We start from the raw sequence: 13,474 nt of genomic DNA, 5'->3' as shown, positions 1-13,474 counted from the left end.
GGATTCGAACCCGCGACCCTCAGATTGTGAGTCGAGCGCCTTATCCACCTGGCCATGCCGGGCCAGATGAACAAAGGATCAACACTGACGCCTTTTCAAACAACGAATATCAGTGTATTGTGTTTTGTTTTTCATATTTCTTATTGAAGAAACTACGTTACCAGAGTTGCTTAATAATATAGTTTGTTTAGTAGCTTTTCTACGTTTAGACGTTTTCCTCCCTCCATGGAGAAAGAAAAAAAAAAGTAAACATCCAGTCAATGATTTACCAAAGAAGCTTAGTTTTTGTTTCTGATACAGCAATATATTCTTGAAAAAGTATTGTTTGTTTTTGTTTTAGTACAGCAATATATTCTTGAAGATGTATTGTTTGTTTTTTGTTTTTGGTACAGCAATATATTCTTGAAGATATATTGTTTGTTTTTGTTTTTGGTACCAGCAATATATTCTTGAAGATATATTGTTTGTTTTTGTTTTTGGTACAGCAATATATTCTTGAAGATATATTGTTTGTTTTTGTTTTTGGTACAACAATATATTCTTGAAGATGTATTGTTTGTTTTTGTTTTTTTAGCTCAAAGCCAAACAATGGGCTATCCGAGCTCTGCCCACCGCAAGGAATCAAACCCCGGATGTTAGTGTTAGGAACCCTTGAAGATGTCGACAATTTAGCTAGAATGCTTCTGGTGTTCTTGAAGCACGTATGCATGTATTAGTTTGAATACAGATATGAGACATTAACTTATAAAAATGCACTGGCATTGTAGAAAACTTCAAAGTTCCAAATAGCACTTAAAAAAAAACTTCCTTCTTCCATCCTTATCATTCTTTAAACTTTGTTTAATATTCCTATAAAGAAATACAGCTATGAATAACATAGTAACATTTTTGTTACCCTTTAAGAAAGATAGTGGATGGAACGGAAAAATATAGAAAAAAAAACAACATTAAAATCTTTGGTATAATAGTTGAGTAGTTTTGATTACCCTTAATTTGAGCATTCCACTAGCACAGGCGCAGTATCTCATAACAACTTAACGATTACTTCGAGAAACAGTGAGAAAGCAATAAAATTCTATATGTGCTCCCCCGTTTTCTAATCTTCAATGGTTAAATGATGCAAAACCATTAATGTCCCTTTTCCGTTCTTTCCTTTACTTCGCGCATTTGTTTCTGTGTGCATTCACGTGCGTGTGAAGCAGAAACTTTGGGTCAAGTCTTGCACAGGAAGGAGTGATGGCAGCAGACTCCTGAGATCAATAACGGGGTCGGTTTCTCGGATCTTTTAAAATGGTGGGGCCGACTTCCGTTTTATAGAGTCATTTCGACTTACGTCCTCAAATTTACAACTGATATCCTCTAGGAGGCGCTATAAGAAGGCTATGAAAAGAATCCATAAGTCATTTTTATTATATGAAAACCTGCTGGTAGTATTAAAGAACATTTCTCAAAGACTAGTCTCTTTTTATATATATATACGTTCGATTGGTACATATATTTAATGTGTTGGCAACATTTTGAAGTTTACTTGATTGAATGTATGACATTTTTTTAAACAAGCAGTTTAAGTTAGAGCTTGATTCAGTGGTAAAATACCTTGAGTCACAAACTCACGACCTCGATTGTACAATAAGATCTGGTCTTAAGATGGCACAAGAAAATAACAAAACTTTGTATTACCGTCCACAAGGTCGTTCAGTGCGTGATGTTCTCTACGGCTTTAACAAAGGTCCAATGTTGTTCAGCTAACTAAACCTACGCCTATAAAAAAAAAAAGAGTTCCACTTTCTTGTAGCTTGTGTTCCTTTTAATCAGAACTGGTTTGCATGTCAACAGTAGACAAAATATTGCTAGCTGTGACTGAAATATGCCATCCCTTTGTCTGTGGCTAACTTTTGTTGATTTTAAATGCATATACATTAATTTTTTATTTTAAGTATTTTTAGACATACATAGATATTTATCATGAACCACGATTGTGGTTCATGATAGCGATCGCACGATAATTTGATCAAAACTCTCATAGAACATTCGGGCAAAAACCACCTTAAAAAGCACGCTTATTCTCGAAACAACTCTCACAACATTCCTTTTCAATAGTTCAGATCACCCAAACATTGATGATAAGCAAAATATGTGATTTCACGATTTGTAGACAAAATCAAAACATGCCCATTTGTTCATATTATCATTATTATTGTTGTTTCACAAGCCTACAGCAAAATCGGCTGGGAAATTTGCCCCCCAAACCCAAACATATATATAGTTCATGAAGCACTGCGAATGTCCATGACCATTTTAAAAGTTCATTATTTTTTTATTGAAAGCTGATTTACATGGTTATAAATACATAATAGATGCGATGTTGTTCTGAGCGGTTGCTTTTGTACTCGATGCAAGTTAAATTCGTGTTTACCCGAGACCCCAGGCACAAAGCCACCTGGCTTAATAAATTTGTTTGTTTGTTTCTAGTTGAGCATATAGCTACACAATGGCTATCTGTTCTCTGCCCACCACGGGTATCGAAACACGGTTTCTAGCGTTGTAATTCCGCAGACATACCGCTGTGCCACTGGGGGCAGCTCAGTAAATAATTACTTTAAAAGACACGAAGCTTTATTTTATGCGATGTCTTAGACATATTTGTTTTATTTGAAAAGGTTGCTTTTCTACTGGTAAAATTATATACGTGCTTAGTGGGGATTGTGTCATACTCCAGGCACATATTTGTCCATTGCTGTGCATTCAAAAAGCCACATTACAAGATAATTAAAAATTGAGAATTTAAAATCAACAAATAGGGATCGCAAAAAAGCAAGTAAACAAGACTGGAGATCTACTGCTGACAGTTTCCTCAAGCTACAAATCCCTATTATGACTCCACTGTCAAATTATTGCAAGTGATATATACTGTAGTATGGGATCGCACAGGAATTTTGCTCAATTTTCCGCCATCAAAAAATTCGATATTTTCCTAGCGTGCGCGTTAGTTGGAAACTACAATTCGTGCATTTTTTAGCGCATTAATTGGAAACTGCCACGTGAAAGGTTCCCGATATTGCTGTTGCATATCATTACTCGAGTCTCTATTGTTCATCGTTACTCGAGTTTGCTGTCTCTACGTGGATTTCCACAACAATAGTTCAGCAAGTTTTTAACGCTGGACGAATACCGTTGTAAATTTTCCTACTCAGACGACGGTGGTGATTCTTTCTACTGTTTTGTGTAATTATCTGAAATCGTGAGTGAAGATTTATTATCACTGCATATAGCATTATTTCATATAGTCATTGCTATTTTTAAATGATTATTGTTAAGGTAAAGGTTTAAATGTTGTTGATAATTGGCAATTTACGCTAAGTGTGTCGCTGTTGTCTATTTTGCTTGCATTATTTGTGTCATCATATTCTAATAAACACTTGTACACAATAGGTTGTTGAAGAACGTATATAAGTGTCATGTAGACTTAACAAGGTAAGCATGCCACTGCGTCTGTATACATTGCATTAATCTGTTTTGTATTATCTTAGAAGAAACATTATTCCTTTCTGATAAGATTGCTTTGTTGCTGTTCGTCTTTGTTACATTACACTGTGACATTGATGGAAGCCGCTCATTAAATGTGTGATGATATAATCTTTGCCTTCAAGAGAACAACATTACATTTTGTTTGTTATAGTAGCATACCAGTACATGTGTTTATCCTTTTTAGTACATTTGTTATATATTTTGAATAGGTTCAGTGGGGTGGATGGTTGAAAAAAATCCAAAGTAGCAGTAAACTGTTTGTTTGTTTTGAATTTTGCGTAAAGCTACACGTGAGCTATCTGCGCTAGCCGTCCCTAATTTAGCAGTGTAAAACTAGAGGGAAGGCAGTTAGTCATAACCACCAACTCTTGGGCTACTCTTTTACCAACGAATAGTGGGATTGACCGTCACATTATAACGCCCCCACGGCTGAAAGGGCGAGCATGTTTGGTGGGACGGGGATTCAAACCCGCGACCCGCAGATTGCGAGTCGAGTGCCCTAACCACCTGGCCATGTCGGGCAGCAGTAAACTGTCGGAAGAAAATTAATATTCAACTGAACGCATATGCACGTATATAGCTTACAATTTATTCTCCATTAATGGGCAAAAAAAAAACTTAAGGAAAAAGATGAGTCAAAGTTAATAATTTAAAAAGGGGGTTAAGGATCGTCAAAAAAGTACAGAAAAAAAGTTGGAATGCAAAGATTATATTTTCAAGTCTACAACTAAAGACTGTAAAAAAAGTAAATAAACTAGGCTGGAAATAGTGTTTAAATTATTTTTTCAAGCTACAAATTCCTATTTTGACTCCACTAAAATTGATAAGTACTGTAGACATGGAATCAAAACAGGGATTTGTAGCTTGAGAAAATAATGTAAACACTATTTCCAGCCTAGTTTGTTTACGTTTTGTAGAGTCCCCTAGCTGAAGGCTTGAAAATTTGAACTTTGCATTTTGATCCAACTTGTTTCTGTACTTTTTTGACGATCCATATTCCCCCCTTTTTAAACTGACAGTTTCTACTAATATTGTTTACTTATGAATTTACCAGGACGGCACAAGAAAATATATACAGGACAACCTGGATTGTAAACACAATGGGTATTCTTCGACATTCGATATTTAAAGGAGATTTTCATTAAATATAACCTATTCTTCAACGGCCACTTTCGTTTCTGTTTTGTACACACACAAAAAAAAACACTATCTCTTGGATGTAAGGGATTCCCTATTTATTTCTATAACAAAAAATTATACTGACCAAAATGTTCCCGAGCAGTGCTTTTGCACGCGATGTTTAAATGTGTTTTTTGCTCTCTCGCGTCGTTTTCGTCATTCGCTCTTGAAGAAATGGGCGGGGAAAAGGAACACCAATAAGGAGTATAAATTACTCTTTCCGATAGAAAAAAAAAATATTTAATAGTGTATAAAACAAAAACACCTTGTTTTTATGTAGAGAGCTCAGAATTTGTTGTGAATAGATTAGGCTTAAAGATACGTATAAATCAACTAAGGCCAAAGATCTTAAATACTCGACTGAATTATATGGCATTAAAGAAAAAGTCTTTGTTCAAAGTCTTTACTCATCCAAAAAAAAAAATGTAAATTACTATGTTTCCATTGAACTTTTACGCTATATACCTCTCAGAAACAGGTTTCGTTCTTTTGTTGTTGTTGTTGTTGTTGAGTTAATGCAAAATATATCGAACTACTTAATAATTTTCAAATTAATATGTAAACTGGCCGTGATGAACAGGAAATTATGGTTTGAATCACAATACCTCAGTAGAAAATAGAGGTGACACCTAGGGAGAAGGGAAGTGTTATTACCTTCCAGAAAAGTGGAGAAACAATAAGGAAAGCGAAAGGGTTATTCGCTTGAAGAAAAATAAGGCAAAACTAGGGTCAAGGGAAGGGTTATTACCTTGAAGAAAAGAGAGGAAACAACAGGGAGAAAAGAAAGGTTATCGCCTTGAAGAAAAATAAGGCAAAACTAGGGTCAAGGGAAGGGTTATTACCTTGAAGAAAAGAGAGGAAACAATAGGGAGAAAAGAAAGGTTATCGCCTTGAAGAAAAGGGATATAATACAAAGAAGACAGAGAAAAGACAGTAGAAATTGAGGTGATACTAGAGAGAGAGAGAGAGAGGAAGGGCTTCCTCCTTGAAGATAAAGGAGGTGACAGGAGGAGAGATGGGAAAGGACTTTCCCCTTGAAGATGAAGGACGTGACACTAGAGAGAGAGGGAAGGCTTTCCCCTTGAAGATGAAGGAGGTGACAGGAGAGAGAGAGAGAAAGGGCTTCCCCCTAGAAGATAGAAAGATTGACACTGAGGAGAGAGGATGGGCTTCTTTCTTAAGATCATCAAATGTGTTACTTTAAAAAAGATAATTATCAAAATGTATCAAGGAAATTGGCAAGCCTGTGTCGCGTATGAAAAAAAAAAATCCATCCAATTAGTGTACTCGGACTACGTATTAGAAGGGCCAAGGTTCGAACGCTTAAAACAAGCGATATTTGCAGGTGTGGGCGTGTTATAAAAGTGTTATTTCGTTAAGTGTAGTCGTGTAGGCAGCGGATGCCAATGACTGGTTGTCCTCCCTCTGACCAGAAGTTCTTAATTAAGGGCGGTTATGCCTGAACCTTAGGGTATCTGATCTGGCCATTCAGCCCATGTGTCATATTATGTGACTTTCGGGTTGAAAATATCAAATACTACCTTATATGAATGTTAAATTCATATAACCTTTTTTTCAAGTAAATAATCCAGTTAATGAGGTTTCAGGTTTGAATGAAAATATGATTATGTTGATAAGATGATCAGTTCTTAAAAACACGGTTCTTGATTGAAGGGAAGTTGATCTATATAGGAATTAGAAAAGGCTCGGTCATTGACTATGTCATCACGAAGAATGACACACACAATTATATTATGGGAACATATATTGCTGAAAGAATCGAATCTGCCCATCTACCAAATTAACCGAGGTTAAAGATGAAACGGGACATGAAGATGAAGAGATCCTTACTACTCAGTGGTATTATAAATGTTGTTGTTGTTCGTCCTTCGAAGTTCGAAGAAGACCACGACATAATTTGGTCTATCAAATTTGGTACTATAAATGGAACCCAACTAAAAGACGAGAGAGAGTAGCTTAATCTGGAACGTGATTGGTGGAAAATAAAAAAAATAAAAAATGAGAAGGATAGGGAAAGGAGCGTGCAGGGCCTCAACGAAAGTTTTAAGAAGGGTTCCGAGAGGAAATTAGGATCAAACATAAGATAGGACCTAAAATAAACTTTCTTATTCAGATCGCATCAAACGCTGGCAAGAAACGTATTTTCGGTGGCAACTTACCCGAAACAATATAGATTCCGTTGCGCTGATATTTGTGGGCGGTACCGTGCAACGAAGGAGGTTACGGTGGAGAAACTCAGGGTCGTGGTCGTTGATGTCCAATACTTTTATAACTACTCTTGTGGTTGAAGAAAGTGGAGGACTTCCAGAATCCATGACAGTCACCTGGAAAAAAAAGAAGAGAGGAATATACTTCCCAACACCATGTATCCGATTAGCTTCAAAGAGAAATATGCTTCCCTGCTGCGTATTCTTGTCTAGCTTAGAGAAACACAATACTCCGATAGTACCTTAGACAAACACAATAGTCCTATAGTACCTAAGACAAACACAATACTTCTATAGTACCTTAGACAAACAAAATACTCCTATAGTACCCTAGACAAACACAATAGTCCTATAGTACCTTAGAGAAACACAATAGTTCTATAGTACCTTAAAGAAACACAATACTTCTATAGTACCTTAGAGAAACACAATATCCCTATAGTACCTTAGAGAAACACAGTATCCCTATAGTACCTTAGAGAAACACAATATCCCTATAGTACCTTAGAGAAACACAATACTCCTATAGTACCTTAGAAAACAAAATACTCCTATAGTACCTTAGAGAAACAAAATACTCCTATAGTACCTTAGACAAACACAATAGTCCTATAGTACCTTAGACAAACACAATACTCCTATAGTACCTTAGACAAACACAATACTCCTATAGTACCTTAGACAAACACAGTATCCCTATAGTACCTTAGACAAACACAATAGTCCTATAGTACCTTAGACAAACACAATAGTCCTATAGTACCTTAGAGAAACACAATAATCCTATAGTACCTTAGAGAAACACAATAGTCCTATAGTACCTTAGACAAATACAATAGTCCTATAGTACCTTAGAGAAACACAATAGTCCTATAGTACCTTGACAAACACAATAGTCCTATAGTACCTTAGACAAACACAATAGTCCTATGGTACCTTAGACAAACACAATAGTCCTATAGTACCTTAGAGAAACACAATAGTCCTATAGTATCTTAGCCAAACACAATAGTCCTATAGTACCTTAGAGAAATACAATACTCCTATAGTATCTTAGAGAAACACAATAGTCCTATAGTACCTTAGAGAAACACAATAATTCTATAGTACCTTAGAGAAACACAATAATCCTATAGTACCTTAGAGAAACACAATAGTCCTATAGTATCTTAGAGAAACACAATAGTCCTATAGTACCTTAGAGAAACACAATAATTCTATAGTACCTTAGAGAAACACAATAATCCTATAGTACCTTAGAGAAACACAATAGTCCTATAGTACCTTAGACAAATACAATAGTCCTATAGTACCTTAGAGAAACACAATACTCCTATAGTACCTTGACAAACACAGTACTCCTATAGTACCTTAGAGAAACACAATACTCCTATAGTACCTTAGACAAACACAATACTCCTATCGTGATGGACATTAGCCGTACACATTGAAAAACTATTGTTGTATAACTTTATCTTTTTGGTAAACTTAAACAATATGTGATTAAATAGGGATTAAGCAAGAAAAAAAAAACAACGCTCACCTCAACTGTCGGTAGATGGCGACAGTTTTGATGAGGTAATTCTAAGACCCCGAAGAAGTAGGTTAATAATAAAAACAAGAATAGCCTGCTCACTCAACTGAGTAGTTTTTGACCCTGGCCACTCGCCGATATTATCAGTATAAATAGTCCGCGAGCTATCGTTTACTTGTGAGTTTAGGCACGCGAACAGAAAACAAATAACAATAAAAAAAAAGTAAAGAAAAAAAAGTCACTATTTCAAGCTAGATGAGTGTGTCAGAGAAGACGTTTCCAATTTATCACAACTCCCTTGTACCGCTAGAGGGCTAACGCTAACGGCAGCATTATAATGACAAGTAGGCCTCAGGTGGTTTTACGTATTAAAATACATTGAAACTTACCTATTACATGCTACGAAAAGTTTTAGATAGGGAACTGTTATCTTGTTGTTTCTCTCTCTCAGCTCTTATAAATGTAACACTTTTTTTTTATCTCCTACAAACAAGTAATAAGTGAGAACGAAACCTGCACAGTAAGAGCACTTCCCTCGACCTCCTGAAAGTTTATTTATTATTCATGAACTTCTAAGGTGAAGTATGAGTTCAAGTTTATCGGACCGAGGTTTGTTACATCTGTGAAGCTAAACACAACCATAACATTTTCAGCAGAGTCTGAACATCATGCTATTATAAACTTAATTAACTAGGTTATTTTTATATGTAACAAACTGGACATCATTTTGTTATAAACTTAATTAACTAGGTTATTTTGTATATAATAGATAAACACCGATATATTGTAAAATCAATTAGGTTATTTTGTATATAATAAACTAAATATTATTATTTTATAAAAAATAAATACTTCGGTTATTTTATATATATATAAATGTACATAAATAAACCTGTTAATGCCTTTTCCAGAAAAAAAATATCAGACGGAATTGCTTAAACCATCGACTTCAGACACTTTTCTTCTTAGGAGTGGAGCTAGATTATAGCGTTACTTACAAGAAAAATAAATTAGTACTGATAAAGTAGAACACTGGAGACAGCTTTGGGATTTTCTACAAGGTTGTGAAGCGTCGTCGAGGAATCAAGACAAGCCTTGTGAAATAGTTGAACAAGGTTTGAATTCTAGTAAGTTCGTTAGTTTTTAATGTGAAGAAAACTTTTAACTGTCACCAACAGAGTAACATTTCATGTATATTTATTCTTTACTTACTGATTATATGGATCGATTGAAAGTCCAATAGAACTCTAACTGATTGAATAAATGAACGATTTCTAGGTTTACAATGAAGGACAAGTTCGAAAAAATAAAGAGGTGGACAACTTTGACATATTTCTTTCACACCGTTGATTTCATAGCTATTTGTTGTTGTTGTTTGCCAACTATAACTCATAACTCGTTTTGTCTTTCAGTTAACAGTTTGGTATGTGGCCCGGCATGGCCAGGTGGTTAGGGCGCTCTACTCGTAATCTGAGGGTCGAGGGTTCGAATCCCCGTCACACCAAACATGCTCGCCCTTTCAGCCGTGGATGCGTTATAATGTGACAGTCAATCCCGCTATTCGTTGGTAAAAGAGTAGCCCAAGAGTTGGCGGTGGGTGGTGATGTCTAGCTGTCTTCCCTCTAGTCTTACACTGCTAAATTAGGGACGGCTAGCGCAGATATCCCTCGTGTAGCTTTGCGCGAAATTCAAAAACAAAACAAACAAATAGTTTGGTGTGTAGTAGTTAAATTTCTTCAAGTCACAGATTTTCTAAGAATTCTCATATCAACTCAGTGTAAATATGTTGTTAACCAATGAATGTGAATATTAGGAAAATGTATACATTCACACGTGTCCCATCATAAACAGGGAAATCCTTATATATTTACAGAAACTACGTATGGACAACATACAGCTCGATTATTGTAAAAAAAAACGAGCATGTTCAATTAAAAATGTAAATAATTTATTTCTTCCCTCTCAGAGTAACAGATAAAATATAAATCAAACTAGAAATACACCTCTGCCCCCCCTCTCCCTCAGCGACTCAGCGGTAAGTCAATAGGTTTATAAAGCTAAAAAACAGAGTTTTGATACTCGTACTGGGCACAGCACAAATAGCCCATTGTGTAGCTTTCTGCTTAACAACAAACAAACCGCTCCTACTAGTAGGTTAGCCGTAACATTGAAGGCTTATAACGCTAAAATTCGGTGCTCAATTCCTAATGTGGGCACAGCACAGATAGCCCTCTGGGCAGCTTTATAAATCACAATAGGGAAATATGATTGTAGTCAGTTACTTAAATTGAGTAAGCTTCTCAACACTGACTAAATTTGTTTTCTTGTGAGTACAAAGGATAGAGTAAACATACAAGTACCCTATGAATATTCTATAAAAGTTACATACAAAAAAACACCTGAAGGGTAGCATAAAAACTAACTAGGTGATAAAACACAACTAAGAATCCATAAGTATCGCTTGAAGGATAATAAAAACCAGTAACAGTGCAATAAGTACCTCATGAAGGGTAATAAAAACTAATAATTACAATATGTATCATATGAAGGGTAATTAAAACCAGTGACATTATAATAGCTATCACATGGAGAGTAATTAAAACCAGTAACTGTACAATAGGTATCACATGAAGGGTAATAATAACCATTAACATTATAATAGGTATCACATGAAGGGTAATTAAAACCAGTAACAGTACAATAGGTATTACATGAAGGGTAATAATAACCAGTAACATTATAATAGGTATCACATGAAGGGTAATAATAACCAGTAACATTACAATAGGTATCACATGAAGGGTAATTAAAACTAGTAACATTATAATAGCTATCACATAAAGGGTAATTAAAACCAGTAACATTACAATAGGTATCACATGAAGGGTAATAATAACCAGTAACATTACAATAATATCACAGGAAGGGTAATAATAAACAGTAACATTATAATAGGTATCACATGAAGGGTAATTAAAACCAGTTTGTTACTGGTTTTAATTACCCTTCATGTGATACCTATTATAATGTTTTATAATATGTATAACATGAAGGGTAATAATAACCAGTAACATTATAATATGTATAACATGAAGGGTAATTAAAACCAGTAACATTATAATATGTATAACATGAAGAGTATTATGACAGTAAAGTCACGATAAGTGAAATTTAAAGGATACTATAACAGTCATGTTCAGGCAAGTATCATATGAGTGTTCCAGTAGATATCTAATGAGGAGAAGTACGAATGTACCGTAAAATACGACCCTATGAAAGTATATACAGAAGTTTGGTTGGATCCAAACAAGTAAAATACGACTTTTGTCTTACGTCATTTCAAAATAACGGGCGATGAAAATTGTGCAACAATAGTAATATCTATATATTTATATAATGAATATCAAAATAAATGAAACGTTTAAACAAAAAGCACTTAACAACAACAAAAATATGAATTTTCTTTCTTTTTCATATAGGACGTACAATTTTGTATTTGTTAGGCTATACAGAAAAACGACATATTTCTGATTCATTAAACTTTATACAAAGAAATTCAAAGGTCTTGCATGGATTAGTCAACAGTCCCATTTTCTATCGCTTTTATTGCACAAAATCTCATTAAATTTATGTTAAAAAAATCCAATATTTCTTCAACAAAGAAGCTGCACATTTCATATACATGTCTACAAATAGATCAGTATGAAAGTTAATAGCGTGCTTTTGTAAGGCGTAAAAACCGAAACGGAAACCATATTTTTAGTAGATATATAGTAAAGACAAATCCTGGAATTAAAGTTTAGCAGAAGTTTAAAATGTAGTTTTAGTGTTCTGATAACCATGGTCATATGAATGTAATATATTAATTACGTATTCTAGTAGAAATCGTATAGATGCATCAGACAGCTCTCACCAACTGAAAACATATGATATAGACTTACCAGTCACTGACACGTGCACCGAAACTGTTGACTACTGAATGGGGCATGTTCATAAGGTTATGTATTATTGGCTGATAAATACCAGTTGATACTGTGTATGTAACTAAGATTAAGTACGTGGAACCCGAACTCTCATATAACTGTAAAATGAAAAAAAGCCAAACGCAAGACACAACTGATATTCCCCTGATTGGTGACAGCCACAACCATATCAACTAACATTCCTGTAATTGTTGACAGTCACAACCATCTTAACTAACATTCTTGGAGTTGTTGACAGCCACACCCATATCAACTAACATTCCTGGAGTTGTTGACAGCCAAAAAATATCAACTAAAATTCCTGTAGCTGTTGACAGCCACATCCATATCAACTAATATTCCTGTAACTGTTGACAGCCACATCCATATCAACTAATATTCCTGTAACTGTTGACAGCCACATCCATATCAACTAACATTCCTGTAGCTGTTGACAGCCACATCCATATCAACTAACATTCCTGTAACTGTTGACAGCCACATCCATATCAACTAACATTCCTCTAGTTGGTGACAGCCACAACCATCTCAACTACCATTTCCATAGTTGGTACTGCCACAACCATATCAACTAACATTTCCATAGTTAGTGACAGCCACAACCATTTCAACTAATATTCTCGGATTTGGTGACAGCCACAACCATATCAACCAACATTTTCCTAGCTGGTGACAGCCATAACCATATCAACCAACATTTTCCTAGCTGGTGACAGCCACAACCATATCAACCAACATTTTCCTAGCTGGTGACAGCCACAACCATATCAACCAACATTTTCCTAGCTGGTGACAGCCATAACCATCTCAACTAATATTCTCGGATTTGGTGACAGCCACAACCATATCAACTAATATTCTCGGATTTGGTGACTGCCACAACCATTTCAACTAACATTTCCATAGTTAGTGACAGCCACATCCATATCAACTAATATTCCTGTAACTGTTGACAGCCACATCCATATCAACTAATATTCCTGTAACTGTTGACAGCCACATCCATATCAACTAACATTCCT

At 35.2% G+C, this 13,474-nt stretch overlaps 1 protein-coding gene across 1 annotated transcript in view; it reads right to left on the bottom strand.

Moving 5' to 3' along the window:
* Positions 1–7,054, bottom strand: part of LOC106468339 (fat-like cadherin-related tumor suppressor homolog) — a 101,943-nt gene extending 94,889 nt beyond the window's left edge. Inside the window, exon 1 of the mRNA XM_022396674.1 lies at positions 6,888–7,054. Within this exon, the coding sequence (XP_022252382.1) occupies positions 6,888–7,043 (156 nt within the window). The 5' untranslated portion in view covers positions 7,044–7,054. The remainder of the gene's footprint in view (positions 1–6,887) is intronic.
* Between the last annotated feature and the right edge of the window lie 6,420 nt (positions 7,055–13,474).

The sequence above is a fragment of the Limulus polyphemus genome, unplaced genomic scaffold (assembly GCF_000517525.1).
Source record: "Limulus polyphemus unplaced genomic scaffold, Limulus_polyphemus-2.1.2 Scaffold2971, whole genome shotgun sequence".
NCBI lineage: Eukaryota > Metazoa > Arthropoda > Merostomata > Xiphosura > Limulidae > Limulus > Limulus polyphemus.
The sequence above is the reverse complement of the archived record's forward strand: the minus strand, read 5'-3'. Positions and strand labels throughout refer to the sequence as shown.